Here is a 20338-nt window from a genome sequence, read left to right as displayed (position 1 = left end):
CACAGCTTTACAGACATTGGCTTGTGTTTAGCCAGTTTGCATATTTCCTTCAAGACTTCTTGTCTTTTTTTTGCCAGACAGAAAAACCTGAGCTTGACCTGAGAATGATTTGCTGCTTCTCTTCACAAGAATTGTGTTCTTCATTTTGTCTTTATGTTTACATCTGAGTACTTAGTATTTTCACTTTCCAATTCCTCTATTTGTATATCTCCTTTATATCTGACCCTTCCTTTGTGTTTCAACCAATGACCCAGTTCCTTTCTTAACTCCCTCCTTTGGTCCCACTTCAAGGACAGGCCACCAGGTCACATAAAGCAATATTATTTATTATTCAAGAAAATTACAATTGATCCCTTGACAATTGATGAAAGTTCTTGAAAGTGTTCTTTTAAAATTATATATTCCATCAACTTCATAAAGAAATTGCATTTTTTTTCTTACTGTACTATTTCCAATCACAATGCTTAGATTTTGAGATGGGCTAGGTTTATACTCCTGGCTTCATGAAAATCTATCTGATGCTGCATTTTGTGTCTTATACAGTCATTGGGTTTGTTTCCATGCTATATGACTCTTCAGGCTAAACAATCCACGCTAACCATGTTCTAAACTAAACCAGTCCCTACTGCCTGCACTTGGCCCATATCTCTCCAAGGAGAAAGTGAGGACTGCAGATGCTGGAGATCAGTGTTGAGTGTTGTGCTGGAAAAGCACAGCAGGTCAGGCAGCATCCGAGGAGCAGGAGAGTCGATGTTTCGGCAAGAGCCCTTCATCAGGAAACTTGAAGATGCAGCTTCCTGATGAAGGGCTCTTGCCTGAAACGTCAATTCTCCTGCTTCTCAGATGCAGCCTGACATGCTGTGCTTTTCCTGCACCACAATCTCAACCCATATCCCTCCAAACCACTCCTATTCATGTCTTATTCAAGACTTATTCAAATGTCTTTTTAATGTTGTAGCTGTACCTGCACACACCACTTTCTCTGGCAGTTCATTCCACCGATGAACACTGTCTGTGTAAAAACAAAGTTGCCCTTTATGTCATTCTAAATCTTTCTCCTCACCTTAAAGATATGTCCCCTAATTTTGAACTCCCCCACCTTAGGAAAAAGGCTCTTGTCATTCATCTTATCCATTCCCCTCATGACTTTGTAAACTTTTTTAACGTCAGCACAGTGTCTCAGTGGTTAGCACTGCTACCTCACAGCACCAGGGTCCCAGGTTCGATTCCAGCCTCAGGTGACTGTCTGTGTGGAGTTTGCACATTCTCCTCGTGTCTGTGTGGGCTTCCTCTGGGTGCTCTGGTTTCCTCCCACAATCCAAAGATGTGCAGGACAGGTGAATTGGCCATGCTAAATTGCCCATAGTGCTAGGTGCATTAGTCAGAGGGAAATGGGTCTAGGTGGGTTACTCTTTGGAGGGTCGGTGTGGACTGGTTGGGCCGAAGGGCCTGTTTCCATACTGTAGGAAATCTAATTTAATCTAGTCACCCCTCAACTTCCCATTGTGCCACTAGTTTAGTAATCCAGAAGTTCTGACTCAGGATGACCAGTTCAAAACCCATGATGGATTATAAAGGTAGTCTCAGTTATGGTGACCATGTAAAAAATCATTGACTGCTGCTTTTAAAATAAAACTGGCTCACTATCAGCACCTACCTGATTAGATTACTTACAGTGTGGAAAACAGGCCCTTCTGCCCAACAAGTCCACACCGACACGCAACCCAAAGAGAGCATTCCGCTACATTTACTCCTTCACCTAACACTACAGGCAATTTCCCATGGCCAATTCACCTAACCTGCACATCTTTGGACTGTGGGAGGAAACCCGCACAAACACAGGGAGAATGTGCAGACTCCACACAGTCAGTTGCCTGAGACGGGAATTGAACCCAGGTCTCTGGCGCTGTGAAGCAGCAGTGCTAACCACTGTCAGAACCACTGTTAGATCAGAATCAATACTTGAGGCTGCATGTAGTGGGAACAGAATTGAGTTGTCAGAAGGAGCAGAACAGGAAAAGATCAGCAGAGGATTTCTATGCATGACTAGCTTTCCACTTTCTACTTCTATCAAACCTATCAAGGAATAAAGTTAAAAAACACACAACACCAGGTTATAGTCTAACAGGTTTAATTGGAAGCACTAGCTTTTGGAGTGCTGCTCCTTCATCAGGTGGTTGTGGAGTACACAATTGTACTCCAAATGTGTCTAATAATTGTGTACTTCACAACCACCTGATGAAGGAGCAGCACTCCAAAAGATAGTGCTTCCAATTAAACCTGTTGGACTATAACCTGGTGTTGTGTGATTTTTAACTTTGTACACCCCAGTCCAACACTGGCATCTCCAAATCATCAAGGAATAACTTTTTATACCATTGCATACCACTAGAGGACATTATCTACAACATTTGATCATGCAAATAATTTGCAAACTACAGTATATGGGTCCATCAGCAGAGGGCACTCCGAATAAAACCATTTATCTGTTTGTTTTTCTGCATCTTCCAGCATTCTGCCATTAAAATACATGGATTATTTAAGTTTTTTTTCTGCATACATGTCTTCAAACTTTTACTTCATTAAAGGTACTATTTAAATATACATAGTCATTGTTTTGAACATCTTCTTACTAATTGCTTTTGCTTCTCATTCTCAAAATTTCTAATGAGTAAGTTTTATTTTCAGCTGCCATTTTAATGGGGGCTTAACAGGAGGAGGCTTTCCTTTTGCTGCCTCCATTTCAGGACCATGGAAAGATTAAAATATCAATTGTCAATGTTCTCAGTTATTGATGTGTAGATCTATCAGCAACTTTTATTGAATAGTTAAGTGCATGATTCAGGAAGTTACTATCTTAGATTGCCTCCTCTTTTCAAAAGCTGGGCGGTATGTGTCTCAATATTAATGGAGACTTACTATTGAAATATATGGTAGATTGAGTTGCTCTGTGGCATGGATTGTAAACACTAAGCCCACCATGAAAATGTTCCTTCTTGTGAAAGGATAGAGACTGAGAGGGCACTGAATTAATTGACCTGGTAAAAGAAGCATAAAAGTGATATGAGGTAAACATTTTCATACACAAAGTGGTTAGAGTTGAAAGCACCACATGAGAGCAGCTTCAAGGAACGTTCAGTTGAAGCATTCAGAGACGAATTAGATGGTTATTTGAAAAGGAACAATGTGCCGAGTTATGGGCAGAAAGCAGGAGAATGTTAGAAGATAAGATGCTCATTTGGAAAGCCAGCACAGAAACAATGGGTCCAATGGCATCTGTCCAAACTGTAACAGTCTGAAATGTCACTGTCCAGTCCAGTGTAAATAATTACTAATGGCACCATAAGTCTTTATTACTGACAAATTACTCTCTGGAATGTATAGTAACTTTAACCGGTTTGAAATGTTATTTCTTTTAGATATTGTTAGAGATTTCAATTATTGGCTGAGAATTAAAAAGCAAATTACTTTTTTATCCAATCTCTACTAATGCAATCTTTAATTTACTTTCAGTACCTGATTTGACATTGAGTTGTTACTGCAGTTGACATTTTATGTTTCAGATTCCATGCTGCTCATTAATGATTCTTCAATCTGACTGATTAATACAAAGTCTAATTGCTTGTCCCATTCTAGTTAGTCTGTAGAAGATGCTATGCTTTGACAGATGACTGCTCAGAACTTCCAGAAAAAGCCTATAATAATTGATGAGAAAATGCGAGTGGAACTGATTACAACACAAACCCATTGTGTTAGGTTGAACCAGACTGTCCCATAACTGTGTCCTATTGGTCTCTAACCTAATGTTCCGATTTCATGTTCATGACTTGCATGAGTGGTTAGGATCTGGAATGTACTGCATTATTGTATGGTGGAGTCAGATTCAAATATAGCTTTCAGAAAAGATTTGAATAAATATGTGAATAGAAGAAATTTGCAGGGCAAATAGGGGAGAAGTTGTTCTAGCTGATAGGCCCAAGTTGTAATCATTTCATGATTCTATAACTCATTCCATTGATCTTGAAATCCAGAACCAGAATCCTGGTCCAATTTTTTCCTTGCCAGTATCCAAAACTGGCACAAAACATGTCCAAAGCTCCTTTGCTGATATCTCATTCTGCATCAAGACCTATTTACTGCCGCTGTTCTTACTGATCTAAAATAGAAGTTCTCATGCATGTGAGTTAATGTTGTTATCCTTCCTTGATATCCGTCTTCATCACAATCTACGCAGGTTCTCCAAGGCCCGCTCATCCTGAAAATCCTTAGTACTTCGAACTCTGGAATATTATTCATACACGTATTCTTGTCAGCTATTCCTGCTGCAACTTGGGTTGGCATGGTGGCTCAAAGGTGGCACGATGGCTCAGTGGTTAGCACTGCTGCTTCACAGCGCCAGAGACCCGGGTTAGATTCCAGCCTCTGTCAACTGTCTGTGTGGAGTTTGCACCTTCTCCCAGTGTCTGTGTGGTTTCCTCCGGGTGCTCCAGTTTCCTCCCACAATCCAAAGATGTACAGGTTAGGTGAATTGGCTGTGCTAAATTACACAAAGTGTTCAGGGATGTGTAGGGTAGGTGTATTAGTTGGGGTAAATATAGGTTGGGGGGGGCAATGGGTCTGGGTGGTATTCTCTTTGGAGGGTCAGTGTGGACTTGTTGGGCCAAAGGGTCTGCTTCCACAATGTAGGATTCTATGAACTATAGAGGTAAAAACAATGACTGCAGATGTTGGAAACCAGATTCTGGATTAGTGGTGCTGGAAGAGCACAGCAGTTCAGGCAGCATCCAAGTAGCTATATCCCATGTTCTGAAATGTTCTTCATAAACTTCTCTCCCTTCAATCATTTACTCTCCTCCCTTGTGATTGGTATTTGTTTACAAATTTCTTCTTCACCTCAGTGTGTATTTTCATTATACTTTTTTTGAAATACTTTGTGATGTTACACTTTTAAAAGTGTTGTAAGATAGTGTACACATTCTTCACTATTAACTAAAGTGCATCAAAAATTAAAAGGAAACATTAATGTAAAGTCTGTGCAGTAGATTTATCTTGATCACAGACTTTATTTTTTGCCTAAGGAAACAATTCAAAAAGTCACAATGTTTTATTATGTTGCAATCAACATATGTTTGTATTATTTCATTGGCTGTTACCAATACTAAACATGGACAAATGTCTATAATGAAAAGATTACGTGGTGTAATTAAAGGAGATGAGTTCACAGAGAAAAGAAATTCCTCTGTGAAACTGAGGAGCATCGTTCACATTTAAGAGCTGCAGCCATGACCAGATGAACATAGAACATAGAACAATACGGCGCAGTACAGGCCCTTTGGCCCTCGATGTTGCGCCAATCCAAGCCCACCTAACCTACAGTAGCCCACTATCCTCCATATGCCTATCCAATGCCCGTTTAAATGCCCATAAAGAGGGAGAGTCCACCACTGCTACTGGCAGGGCATTCCATGAACTCACGACTCACTGAGTAAAGAATCTGCCCCTAACATCTGTCCTATACCTACCACTCCTTAATTTAAAGCTATGCACCCTCGTAATAGCTAACTCCAAACGTGGAAAAAGGTTCTCATGGTCAACCCTATCTAAACCCCTAATCATCTTGTACACCTCTATCAAGTCACCCCTAAACCTTCTTTTCTCCAATGAAAACAACCCCAAGTGCCTCAGCCTTTCCTCATACGATCTTCCTACCATACCAGGCAACATCCTGGTAAACCTCCTCTGCATCCGTGCCTCCACATCGGCGACCAAAACTGCACACAATACTCCAGATGCGGCCACACCCGAGTCTTATACAACTGCAAGATGACCTCAGGACTCCGGAACTCAGTTCCTCTACCAATAAAAGCCAGTACGCCATATGCCTTCTTCACCGCTCTATTTACCTGGGTGGCAACTTTCAGAGATCTGTGTACATGGACACCAAGATCCCTCTGCTCATCCACACTACCAAGTATCCGACCATTAGCCCAGTACCCCATCTTTTTGTTACTCATACCAAAGTGAATCACCTCACACTTACCCACATTGAACTCCATTTGCCACCTTTCAGCCCAGCTCTGCAGCTTATCTATATCCCGCTTAACCTGACACATCCTTCCTCACTGTCAACAACTCCACCGACTTTCGTATCATCCGCAAACTTGCTCACCCAACCTTCTAGCCCCTCCTCCAGGTCATTTAATAAAATGACAAACAGCAATGGTCCCAAAACAGATCCTTGCGGAACACCGCTAGTAACTGCACTCCAAGATGAACCTTTACCATCAACTACTACCCTCTGTCTTCTTCCAGCCAGCCAATTCCGAATCCAAACCTCCAAGTCACCCTCAATGCCATACCTCCGTATTTTTTGCAGTAGCTTACCATCGGGAACCTTATCAAACGCTTTACTAAAATCCATTTACACCACATCTACCGCTTTACCCTCGTCCACCTCCTTAGTCACCTTCTCAACGAATTCAATAAGGTTTGTGAGCCACAACCTGCCCTTCACAAAACCATGCTGACTATCCTTGATCACATTATTCCAATCCAGATGTTCATAAATCTTATTCCTTACAATTGTCCAAAGCACTCCTTCTGTCAAAGGGTGCTATCACTGCTTGACAAGTGGCTGCCATGTGTTGAAAGGGCCAGATTTAGCTGTTCTTCTATGCCGCCATCTTTTAGAGTGGCACAGATGCATCTTCTGCAACTCATCCTGTCCACTCTGCTTAGGGCAAGGGGCCACTACCAACTGACTAACTTGCATCAGGAACAACACCAGCTCAGCAGTAACAAGTACCTCCACAAGGAAAAGGCAACTAACATTCAGCAGGAAGGTGGAAAGATCCTAAAAACAGAGCCAACAAGCTGAGTATCAACCTGTGACTTGCCCAAGCATCAGCGTCCCAGGAGCCTCAGGCTCGCACAGCAGCTCATTGATTTCTATCCGCATCTCCGTGTCAGATGAGCTCCCACTGGACAAGATGAGCAAAAGATGCCAATGGCTGATAAGATGTCTATCTCAGGAGTTTAGAAGAATGAGAGAACACATTACTGAACATTCAAGACCCTTAGGAGCCTTGACAGACTAGATACGGAAAGATTGTTTCTCCTAAGGGGAGATTCTAGGATCAGTGGGCATCATCTCAGAAGAAGGGGGAGTAGTGAAACTGTGGAGTTCTTTACTGCAGAGGGCCTTTAAGCCTGGATCATTTAGAATATTCAAGGTTGATATACACAGATTTTCAATCAGCAAGAGAATCAAACATTCTGGGGAAAAGACAGGAAAGTGGAGTTGAGGATGATCAAATCAGCATGATCTCATGGAATGGTAGAGCAGACTCAGTGAGCCGAATGGCCTGTTTCTGGTGCTCTGTCTGATAGTCTTATTTCAGGTATCCATTGATTTAAGAATTAATTTATCGGAGATTCGCATTAGCAACTACTGAATTCGAGAAAGTAAACTTCACTACTTTAAAATGACTAAGTAATTCTGCTATTGAAATGTTATGAAAGCACTACTTTAAAGATATTAATGGGTTATTTCTTACTTGTCTGATGCAGTTCCCATTTTCAAAACTAATTTCTCCATGGCCACTTCAGTCTCTTTCAGTTTTTCTTGAAGCTGAGCCAGCTCGTAATCAGCTGCAAAACATTTTATGAGAGTATGTCATTTCTAGCAGCCCTGGCTAAACCACATACTTTCAATTTTGCCACCAGCTGTTTAAAAGACTCAGCTCCTAAATAAATCTTGTGCACAAAGGTATTGGCTATAGCCCACATCAGATTACATTAGGCATCCTTATTTTTGCTACTCGACAAATCCAAGTCTAAAGTTAAAATTAATGAATACAGTAAGACAGCTTACAGCACCTCTGCTTCTGGTGATCTAATGATGGCTGGTAACACTGAATTTATAGATGAACTTGAAATAAAGATGTATCTTAATGTACATTACAAATCAAACAGAAAATGTGATCAGTAATTGGTTCTGTCCAGTTCCTGGTAGAGAACTGTGCCTCAATTTGATTGATGCTGAGAATGTTAAGCAATATATACATACTAATTTTCCGCTTCACGTTCCCGGTTTTGGTGCTTCTACATCTCTTCCTTCCTTTAGGACTAGAGGTGCTACTTTTGGATGAGATCTGAAAGACACAAGTATATAAACATTAGATCATGGAAATGAGAAACTTTGCAACATGACAACATTTATATCAACAAGAATGCAGACATCTGTAGCCATGCAAATTCAGAATTATCTGACATTTTGCTTATTAACAATTAGCTATATCACACTGTCAGTAACACTATGGGACTCTCTCAAAATGTGCAGTCTGGAAAGGGCATCTTATTTAGTTTCTGCCTATTGGATACGATTAGGCTCCCTACAGTATGGAGACAGGCCCTTCGGCCCAACAAATCTATACCGACCCTTCGAAAAGTAACCCACCCATACCCATTGCCCTACCCTATGTTTATCCCTGACTAATGCACCTAACACTATGGGCAATTTAGCATGGCCAATTCACCTGACCTGTACATCCTTGGATTGTGGGAGGAAACCGAAGCACCTGGAGGAAACCTACGCAGACACGGGGAGAATTGCAAACTCCACACAGACAATCATCTGAGACACAAATAAAACCTGGGTCCCTGGTACTGTGGGGCAGCAGTGCTAACCACTGAGCGACTGTGCCGCCCTAAATCATCATCAAGCGATGGTAGACAAATATACTTGGAAAAGTGCTTTAAGTGATTTGATTAATTTTCTTGACCAAAAGTTTTCAACAAATTAGTGAATGATTAATTAATTTGCACATTAGATTGCAAATGATGATTATAATTATTTAAGTGAGTTCATTTTATTTCTTCCACCCAGATAGATATTACAGTCACCCTCCCCACACACACACACCCCACACCCCCATCATTTGTTTCTTAAATGATTCCAAGGTTATTTTGCATTTCAGAATGTAGTTATTAAGAGAAAAAGAATCTCTTGAATTTTTAAAACTTTTTTTTGCATTTTATTTGTATTTTTAAATACTGTTTAAACTTGAGTTTCCTGATCCTACTTTCACACGTTAGCTTATTTTGATTTACTTTCCCATATTTTTAATGCATTGCATACCTTTCAGGACAAGATAAGACATTAAACAGAAGCCCTCTCGGATCAATATAGAAGTTTTGATTAATTTATGTTGATAAGAAGCAGTGCCTGATCAGGATGTATCCCTCAAATAATACTACTAAAACTGGTTATTTTAATTTCAGGTTTTTCAGATCTTTGTGAAAGTTAAGTGCCATATTTACCTACACTACAATGATGAATACACTTCAAAACCCCTGCATTGGCCATAGACTTAACTGTGGTTGAGAGTCAGGTTATATAAATGCAAGTCCTTCTTTATTTTCTTTGGAGAATCACCTTCTTAAAGCTGAAAAGTCCAAAAAATGCAGTCTTTATTCATTTCTGAGACAATGAAGATCAGTTCTGTGGCCCTGCCATAAAGAGTCTTCAGCTTTTATTTTAATGCCTTGAATGTCACTGAACATAAGAACATGAGAAATTGAAGAAGCAGTAGGCCATTTGGCCATTCAAGCCTGCCCCACCTAATCTGCCTCAGGTCTCAACTCCTCTTTTATGTTAGCTCCTCATAGTCCCAAACTCTATAATATTTCAAAAATGTACTTCCCTCCACTTTCAATACTTCTAGTGATAGAGCCTCCATTACTCTTTGGGATAGAGAATTCCAGACAGTCACTGCATTTTGGAAGATGAAATTCTTTCATGTCTCAATTTTAAATGAGAGCCTCCCTATTTTGTATTGGAAAATGGATACAATATTGAGGTGTGGTCTGAGCCTTCAGTGCTTGTTGTTATAACCCTCCTTGTACGTGTTCCACAGGGGGCATAATACTCAAGATGTGAGCTGAGTTGGATACTATGCAACTTGACATGAATTCCACACATGTAAGCTACTACTTTGGTTAGATAGTTCAAAATTCAATTTGCTTTACTGATTGATTTTCTGCAGCGACTGGACATAGTGCCACTTGAGTCCGTATTGTTATCATCTAATATGGTCTGAAGGAATGCCTGAGACTTAATAGAATGAGAGAACAAGTGATGGATAGATTAATTAACAGTTAATTGAGTTTGAATTGGTTGTATAAATAGGGGGAGTTAGTAATCAGTGGGGTGTGAGTTTTATGGAGCGTAGCTAACTGAAATAAAGCTCTCATACAAAAGTGTAGAATTAAATTCTATTTAAATACTGTTATCTTTTGCAGTACAATAGGTATATCTCCTAGGTCTGACTCAACTTCACCTTCAGTTATTACAGCACTATACATGGAGTGTTTGCCTTGTTCATTTTGTTTCCTTCGTGTTTCACTTCCATCTGCTAGGATTCTGTCCAATTGCTTATTGGTTAGGGTCGTCTGTTTTAATATTCATCAACCTGTTATTTGCTGTGAATTCTATGCAATCAGCAGAAAAATTTAAGCTGGTGAATGCAGAGGTGAAATTTCCATCTATTTTGTTCAATTAATGTTGCTTTGCCTGAGCTGCGGTCTCAAAATCAACAGCCATGCAAGTGTGCAATCATCCCTTCCTGGAGACAAGAAAGTAACAGAATTAGATGGGATAGTGCCCCAAAACTCAAGCTCCCTCCTGCCTCTACAGGTTTAATTTCTGGGTGGGAAGGCCCAAGTTCCACCATCTTGACCTACTGCTTATTGAGGCAACTAAAGGGTCAATTCCTGCTTGGGCTACCATTATCTCAATTCCATATAGAATAAAGAAACAGTAGGACCACATGACTGGTAAATCCATCTGGCCAGCCTGTCATTTGGGAGACTGGCGCTTTTCTTGATCTGTACTAATTTGTCCACCATCGATGTATTGGATGTGCAGCAGATAGGTGGTCAATGAAAGCCACCCCTCTGCTCATGTTTTCAAATTCTAGGGTCCTCCAGAGTGCCTGGTCAGAAAAGATATGGTTAGCTCTGCTTTGAATAGTCAGATCTTATGATTTATCAGAGTTCAGTGTCTAATTTATAATAACCGCCAACACATCTCAAATAAGAGCAAAATACTGTGGGTGCTGCCAATGTGAAGCAAACACAGAAAATGTTGAAGAAACTCAGCAGGTCTGGCAGCATCAGTGCAATGAGCAATAGACTTAACATTTCAAGTCCGGTATGACATGTCTTCAGCACATTTCAAACCTTATTTCATTGTATACTGGTAGAAGTTATTTTCTATTCCTAGTTACGAGAATGCTGAATTTTACAAGATGGCTATATTTGGAAATGTACCTTTTCTCAGCTCTGAGACATGCCCATGTGATCTAGTTGTAAATTTGAACAGAAAGTCATTGATGTTGGCTGGCAATTTTAATAGTGTTTCACAGTATTGCACAGAAAAAAAATAGCTGTTTGAGATGCAGAATGAAAGATTAACAAAAGAAGAACACAGAAGAAATTGTTTTTGAGAATTTAGTCTCCATTCAAGATAAAAGAACTGAACAGAGAGAACTCTTGAAGGGTTAAGGAATGGGGAGTCACTGGGGAGTGGCTTATTGGGAAAACTCAGACTAAGTGGCACAATTGTCAAAGAACATTATAAAGTTTTCACCAAGAATGATGGGTAGAAGTGAGAATCTGATGGATAGGCAGGAATGGGTATGGAACTATTCCTGTAATATGACATATTTGCCTGGTGTGACACACAGTGAAAGGATTTTGTAAGACATATTTCAGTTGCTTTAATGGTAAAATATTCTCTCTCCAGTTTGATGTATTAGTTGTCTGTGCTAATGCAAATTCACATTTGAGTAAAGTTAATTTCAATTTCATTTGTTGCAATAAAATTATAAAATCTTGACGTGTGATTCTTTCTGTTCATCATTTGGAAAATATTTCTCTTTTTTTAAGTTATTGGTATCTATAGGGCTTGAAACCCAAAGGGTCTATTTATTTTGAATTACTTATGCCAACTTATGACTTTTAATTTTTACATGTAATGGAGTTATCATTTCTCTTCGAATTATTACTACTTAGGAACAACAAGATGCTCATGTTTTCGCTTTTGACTCTGGATAATAGAATCTTTCAGAGCATTGATTATCTATGATTTCATGGTTATTCTCCAGATCAGCTATGTTCACATCATTTTTGTTTCTCACCTTTTCCCAGCCTGTCCTCTATCCTGCAAAAACCGAGAAAAGTCTTATTGTAACATTATTCATTTCCTACTATGAGTAGAATCTTATAATGGTCTGAACAATGTGGGCTATGGCACGATTTATGGTAAAATCGAATGAGACATCCATAGCGTCATAGAATCATACAGTTTGGAAACAGGCCCTTCAGTCCAACTAGTCCACACTGATCATGTTCCCAAACTAAACTGGTCCCACCTGCTGGCATTAGATCCATATCCCTCCAAACCTTTCCTATGCATATACTTATCCAAATGTCTTTTAAATATTATAACTGTACATACACCCACAAGATTGTCTGGCAGTTCATTCCACACAGAAACTATTGTGTGTATAAAAAAATTGTGCCTCATGTCCTGTTTAAAACTTTCTCCTCTCACCTTAAAAATATGCCCTCTAGTTTTGAACTCTGCTACCCTAGAGAAAAGGGCCTTGCTATTGACCTTATCTCTGTCCCTCATTTTCTAAACCTCTATGTGGTCACCCCTCAACTTCCTATGCTCCAGTGAAGAAAGGTCTCAGCCTATCCAGCCTATTTTTATAACTCAAACCCTCCATTCCCAGCAACACTCAGGTAAATTCTTTCTGGACTGTCTCCATTTTAATAATATCCTTTCTATAGCAGGCTACACGCTGTACTCCAGAAGAGGCCTCACCAATTTCCTGTACAAGCTCAACATGTCCCAACTCTTAAACTCAATGGTTTGAGCAATTAATGTAAGAGTGCTACACACCTTCTTAACCTGTGATGCAAATTTCAGAGAATTGTGTCCCTGAATTCCTAGGTCTCTCTGTTCGACAACACTACCCAGGACCCGACCATGAACTGTATAAGTCCTGTGTTACCAAAATGCAATATCTTGCATTTAACCAAATTAAACTTTGTTTGCCCCTCTTCAACCCATTGACCCAATTGATCAACATCTCTTTGTAATCTTAAAGAACCTTCTTCACTGTCGACTATACCACCATTTTTTTCTAGTAAGGCCTATCTCAATACTGAGAGCATCTCACTTCATCTTATATGCTTTTGCTGTGTGCTATGGTGAGTTTCTTGCCAGGCAATGGCAAGATGATAATTTGTGGAGACTATACCTTGTTGAGCACCTTGTTAAGATCTTTTTGCCAAAACTAGAGGGTATAGGTTTAAGGTAAGATGGGAAAGATTTGAAAAGGTGTTGAGGGACAACCTTTTCATGCAGAGGTGGAGGCTGATACAATTACAACATTTGAAAGGCATCTGCATGGGTATATGAATAGGAAGGGTTTAGAGAGATATGGGCCAAATGCTGGCAAATGGGGCTAGTTTAATTTAGGGTATCAGGTTGGTATGGACACATTGAACTGAAGAGTCTGTTTATGTGCTGAACAACTCAATGACTCTGTAATGTCACAACTCATTGATATCTAGTTTCCCATCTTGCCAAGTGCACCAAATAAGCTAGACATCAAGAATTCTTGACATGGAAGTCACAGCAAGTACCAGTGAACTTAAGCTTGCCACTTACTCTGAATAACCTCCATGCTGGATGTCAGGCACCAATATTCCATGTTACAGTCCATGGGCACTGGTTGCACACACCCCACATCATGGACATTGGCATCCAATATGCGCCAGCCTCTAAGAACACATATAGCACATCTCTAATCCACTTACAGGAGACTCCGCAGTTCAGTGCTGCACCTCGGGCTACACCAGCAACCATCACTGTAATGCAGCAATGACTGTGTGTACTCAGGGGCACACGTCCAGCCCATGGACTGGACCAGCCTGTATCTCTGGGCTTTTCACTCAGTCTCATTGCACTCACTCACTCTGAGCCTACCTGGATGCTCACAGCATCCTCACCTTGTTTTTCCGTGTCTTTGTGCTTTTTGCCTACTTAGCTAGAAATATGAGGGTCATATATTTCTGCCTTGTCTTGGTATTGAGCACAGATACAAAAGCATGGTTGGCAGAAGACCTCAGCCAAGTCAAGGGAGATCATTTTCGCTCAGGAAGCCCTGGCAGAATAAGTCAACAGTAGAATCTGATGCCAATCCAGGGGTTTTAATACAGTCAGGCAGTACTTGGAGCGGTAAGAGTCAGGAGTCTCTCATTAGCCTTCTTCCTACAGAGCAGTGCATTCTTCCTGTTGGCTGAGACCGCTCTAATTTGGGTGGCAACTTTAGACCAGAGTGGCATTGTCTGGTGTCTTGGCATCCACTGCTGGGGCTGGGGAAAATGAGGTGCACCATCCTATCCAGAAGGACGCAAGTCACTGCCTGAAACGTGAAGTACCAAGCTTCCCCCTATCTACCATGTCCTTGGCAAATATCAGGAACTGTGCAGGGTAGCTCCAGACTGACAATGCTTGTCCAGTTGCACAACCTGTTTTTCAAAAATAGTATGGGGGTGCTAGTGTGTTTGTTTGTGTGTGTGTGTGTGTGTGTGTGTGTGTGTCGGGGGGGGGTGGTGTGTGTGTGTGCGTGTGTGGGGGGGTGGGTGTTGGGGGGGGGGGGGGGTGGTGGTGATGTACCAGTTTTGCAGCAGATACCTGGTGAATGGTAAATTGTTCCACAATTGGCATGTGGTAAGATGGAGATAGAATCGGATGTAAAGGATGACATAGAGGTGGTCAGATAGTTAAGGAGGTGCAGTTGGTAAGAAACAACAAGAAATCTTGCTGGCATTTGCAGCAAAAATCCCTTTAAAATCTCAACCCAACTCACACAAAGGCAAAATAAGATTTAGCCCTATGTTTTATCTGACTCTTCCTTTCTTTCTTGCTTAACCGCCCTCATGATATTTTCCATATACTCCTGCATAAAGATAAGATGATGGCATAATGGTAATGTGACCTGACTAGTAATCCAAAGCCTTCTCTAATGCTCTGGCAATGTGGTTTACACCATGATCATAATTGAATTAAAACTAGGCTTGACCATGAAACTATCATTGACTGATTTGTCTCAAAGCCCATCTGGTTTACTAATGTCCTTTAAGAAAGAAAATATGCTATCCTCACCACATCTGGCCTACAGTAATGTGATTTGTTTTGAAATGATATAATAAGTCTCTCAGTCCAAGGGAAGTTGGAGATGGACCACAGTGCTGGCCTTAACAGTGACACCCTAATCCTATGAAGAAGTTATAATAATCCCCTTCATCTCTCCAGACTTCAGAAGTTGAATTTCCTTTTCATTTCAAATCCATTGAAGTTCATACTATGTTAGTCCACCCTTTGTATTCACCCTGCACACTGTGCATTATTACTTTAGAATTTTTAAAATTATCTTCTGGTGAAGTATTCTTGAACACCTCTCTCCAGTTAATTTGCTTAAGCAGATCTCTCATTTTATTGATGTTAGTTCTTTCAAAATTATACAAATGACTCCCAGTCCTCTGTAAATGTAATCTTATTAAACTGAAGCATTCTGCCACTGTTATTAGCAAAGATATGCTATGACTTCCCTTCCCTGTATGTGCTGCTGACCACCTATTAAGATGTGCACTACCTCTTGTGACTCTGAAGCAATAATGAATTACATTTACCAATCATTCCATACTGCCTTGTAATTCTAATTAATATTTGGCTTATTGAAGTCATTTATTATTACAGATCCTTACTTCATAAGCACCTCTTATCTCTTCATACAGAAAACCGCTGTGCTTTTTATGCTAACCTAGCAATTTGTATTATACAATCTATGTTAATGTTGTCATTCCCATATTAAAGATATCTAACTAAAAACCTATTATTTCACATTTCACAGGACCACATTCTATAGCGTGATGGACAAAATTTTGTTTTGGTCCAATTTTACGGTTTTTTAATCATCTTAAAGTGCTAGACATTTACATGTTAATCCTTCAAATTTGATTTTAGAAGATACTACAAACAGATGAAGGTTGCCATTGGCGCAAAAAACTGTGGAAAACCAACTGTTATGACTGCATTTTCTTAACAAAATAAATTGAGAAACAGGTTCTTTTTTCAATATTGTGAATTCCTATAGACTTCTAAAACCCTAGAAGAACCAATAGATGGTTATAAAACTGCACCAAGAATTTGAACAGATTGGTCACAATATTATAGTCTGTCAAAAGAAAATTGATTGACAGGAACAGAAAATGCTGATCACAATATTATAATCTGTCCATGGAAATTACAAGTGAAATTTATTGACCAATTAGAAAGCTGGTATAAACAAAATGAAAAAAAACAAAAAAAACTGTGGATGCTGGAAGTCAGAAACAAAAACAGAAATTGCCAGGAAAACTCAGTGGGTATAGTAGCATCTGTTCAGTTTTGAAGGAGGGTCCGAAATGTTAACTCTGCTTTCTTTCCACAGATGCTGCCAGACCTAAGTTTTCTCAGCAATTTCCATTTCTGTCAACCAAATTGAGCTGTAATTGTAGACCTTAACTATCTACAAATAAACTGGGATTTAAAAAAAATTCAACTTGCAGATGAACCAAGTACAGTACTTGAATATTATCACATGACTAGAAGTCTAGTTTTGCATTCAGACAGGAGAGTTTTTGTTGTGTGTGTTCATGTGGCTTTTCGCAGCCAATGTATTAGTATTACAGTAAGAAATGAAATACTATTTCACCTAGTTTACTTTATTTTTAGTCAACCTTTTTAGCTGTGTTAAGGCACATGTCCATAGCAAGGTTGGCTTTAAATTTCAACTTTCTGGGCAAGAGGTGAAGGTAATACAGTGAAGCAATAGGAGACCTAACAAGGAATGATTTGATGTAATAATCACAGTATAATCAGGTAATTAGATGGAATTAAAGGGATTATGGGCACATGGAGAGAGAGAGATGTTGTTGGACAAAAAGCAAATATTGTCATAGAGTCATAGTACTAATAGCATGGAAAAAGGCCCGTCGGCCCATTATGTTAAAGCCAGTCATCAAACATTTACCTACAGGACTCCATTTTTAAGCACTTGGCTCACAGCCTTATATACTGTAGTATTTCAAATGTTCATTTAAATACCAGTATACTTTAGATTCTTTATCTGGCTAATGTGTGGTTCAGAATTACATTAATGACAATTCCCATCCCAGCTGATAGTAGTCAAGATTCAGAGATGCCGGTGTTGGACTGGGGTGTACAAAGTTAAAAATCACACAACACCAGGTTATAGTCCAACAGGTTTAATTGGAAGCACACTAGCTTTTGGAGCGCCGTTCCTTCAGCCACAACCACCTGATGAAGGAGTGTCGCTCCGAAAGCTATTATACTTCCAATTAAACCTGTTGGACTATAACCTGGTGTTGTGTGATTTTTAACTTTGTACACCCCAGCTGAGGTAGACTTGAGACTTTAGAGTAGAGGGGAATGACAATTCACCGATGACAAAAAATGCCATGGAAATAGCTTAGGTGTAATATAGCAGACAATGAGCCAAGGACCTCATCAATGTATGAAGCAATTATTGATGTTAATAGATTCTTTCAATGGAATTTAAAACTTTGTCTATGCATGAAGGAATACTAAAGAGTATGGAGCCATGTATAAAAGAAAAACACTGGTGTAGATTTGTTCAACAGAAGGCTAGTTTCTGTGCTGCATTGTTCTCTAATTCAATCAGCAGGCTTTCTTCAATGCTAATATAGAAACTGAAATCTGATTGACAGATAGACAGAAGTAGAACTATTCAGACTCTGGAATAGAAAGCTATACACCAAAATTGTGTTATTTCATTAATGTTGCATAATCTCCTTAAGCTGCAGTAGATAACAGCCACAAAGCAAGACTGAAATAAATGAGTGTCATCCTGTTCACTTGCCGAAGTATTAAATCAAAGGATCATCACATAGATTGGATGTGTTATTACACCTAACGTACTTCATTTGCACCAATCATATTTGCTGGTCTCAGCTCTATCTTATTTCTACTCTTACACAAAATGGAGCATCTCCGAGGTACTAAATTCAATCAGTGACATTATTTCTTCCAGACACAATGCACACTGCTGAAGTTGTAGCTTGAGTTTGCTTGTTTTTTTTGGAGAAACACAAATATACAGTATCAGTCTGTGGCAATGGTCCTACTGTATTTAATCACAATTCACCTTCCCCATTCATTTATATTTTTTTCAATTGAAGACTTCTGACTTCTTCCTGCACACAATTTATACACTTTGATTTAATTAATTTATAACTAGAGTTAAGTTTTAACTCAAGGCGGTGATTGAGGAGTGTGAAGGCTACTGCAGGTACTGAAGAGTACCTCAACTATGCGTAAAGGCCAGAAGATATTAACCCTGAGGTCTCATTAATACACTTCAGTTCTGAATCTGGTGGGATCCCATCTCTCCTGAAGACGGGTTGGAGCCAAAACTGCAATGAGTTAGACTCCTACCAGGACCTCTGGAACCTGGCTCAGGAAGTTAAGTATGGGTTGACAGACGGTCACCAAGGCAACAATTCCTAGGGCTTGGGGAGCTCCGTAATCCTTTCCAGGCCTGAACAACTCCTCCCTTCCTCCCAACTGACAAGAGATCCTAAAAAAAATTGATTTTAAGATCAGCTAGGCCTTGAACTTTATTGCCACCAATTTTTGCTTCTGGTTAAATTGGCAATTGCATCCAGTAACATTAAGGATGAAAGTGAAGACTGCAGATGCTGGAGATTAGAGTCAAGATTAGGGTGGTGCTGGAAAAGCACAGCAGCTCAGGCAGCATTCGAGGAGCAGGAAAATCGACTGGGCTCCTGCCTGAAACGTCAATTTTCCTACTCCTTGGATGCTACCTGACCTGCTGTGCTTTTCCAGCACCACTCTAATCTTGTTCTCACATTAAGGCTATTAATCCTTTGAGAAACTCAACATGTAGATAAGTCAGTCACATTGATATCACCACATGACCAGAAGCCACATTCATTCTGCATTGCAGGTGTCTAAGGCGAAGGATGGGTCAAGAAATTATTCTGCATAGTTTTACCAGTTAAGCTGTATATAATCCCACCAGAACCATCTGACATCTTCATCACACTGTCCTGAATCAAATGGTCTCAGTGAGTGACTGCTTCACACTGTTAAATCACTGATCCTGAAGTGTTGGAAAACTAAAGATAATTTTCATGTCATCATGTTACATTTAGTGCTACATCTCTGGATTTAGTGTTGCCATCAGCAGTTGCGATTGTGGTCACTTACCTGCAACTAGAGAGAGATTTAGCTGCAGTCAGGGAAAGCAAAAGCTGAACAGAATCAGACCTCGGGGTGACCTGACAAGAGTGGGTCTTTAGATTGACAGGACCAGGCTGCCTCCTCTATCTCTGCTCCTGTACCTGCTACCCACCAAAGCTCATTGTTATGAAGTTGAAGGCATGTACTGTACCTTTAAGAGAGTGAAAGCAGTTTTACACTGAAAGCTTGTAGATACCTGTCATGTGACTGACTAGTATTCTCAGTGTACTGGAAAATTGAAAATTTGTAATAATTGGCTGAGTACCTGAGTTTTGGTTGCTATGTTTTTACAAGAGTTCAAATTTATCCAATCAGTTTAAATTATGCCCCAAGATACTAAAATCCAATCGCATTTGAATTTTACTGTTTTGCCAACATTGAACCAATGAGACAATCTGATGTTTGGGTATAAAGAAGCAGACATTTTGAGCATTAGCCAGAGAGAGTGTGACCAACTGCCATCGCCAGGGTAACTGTGAGCAAAACACTCTCTGTCCAAGATATCTCTTTCATGTGAAACATCTTTGCAGCAAAAGACCAAAGGTGACCCAGGGAGATCAACAGCCAGAGGAATGAGGACACAGGAGATGACAGCTGCCGTCTGGTTTTGAAAATTAAGTTGATGTAATGGTTTTTGGAACAGTGGATTGTTATCAAGTTGGAGGCAGATAACAAGCAGTCAGGAGAAAGGAGGCTTAGAGTTGTAAATAGATGCTGTTTAATGTTCACTTTTAGAGTTAGTGAATTAATTGATATACTTTCTTTAAATAGTAGAATTTGGGAGTTCTCTGTCATTCACACTTTAACAGATTATGAAACAAGGTAAGCTTTTCTGAGTGCTTGGTTTAATTAGCAGAGGGGTTCACTATTGTGTCATAACATCATACACTATTGCACTCTGTTACCTGTAAA

General features: G+C 39.8%; 1 protein-coding gene across 1 annotated transcript in view; it reads right to left on the bottom strand.

The window, feature by feature from the left end:
• ric3a (RIC3 acetylcholine receptor chaperone a) overlaps nt 1–20338 on the bottom strand; it is an 86327-nt gene that overhangs the window by 9731 nt on the left and 56258 nt on the right. Inside the window, exons 4-5 of the mRNA XM_072592341.1 lie at nt 8069–8153; nt 7557–7650 (exon numbers count right to left, since the gene is read on the bottom strand). Of these exons, the coding sequence (XP_072448442.1) occupies nt 7557–7650; nt 8069–8153 (179 nt within the window). The remainder of the gene's footprint in view (nt 1–7556; nt 7651–8068; nt 8154–20338) is intronic.

Source organism: Chiloscyllium punctatum, chromosome 22 (assembly GCF_047496795.1).
Source record: "Chiloscyllium punctatum isolate Juve2018m chromosome 22, sChiPun1.3, whole genome shotgun sequence".
In the NCBI taxonomy this organism is placed as follows: domain Eukaryota; kingdom Metazoa; phylum Chordata; class Chondrichthyes; order Orectolobiformes; family Hemiscylliidae; genus Chiloscyllium; species Chiloscyllium punctatum.
This window is presented reverse-complemented; position numbering and strand designations above follow the sequence as displayed.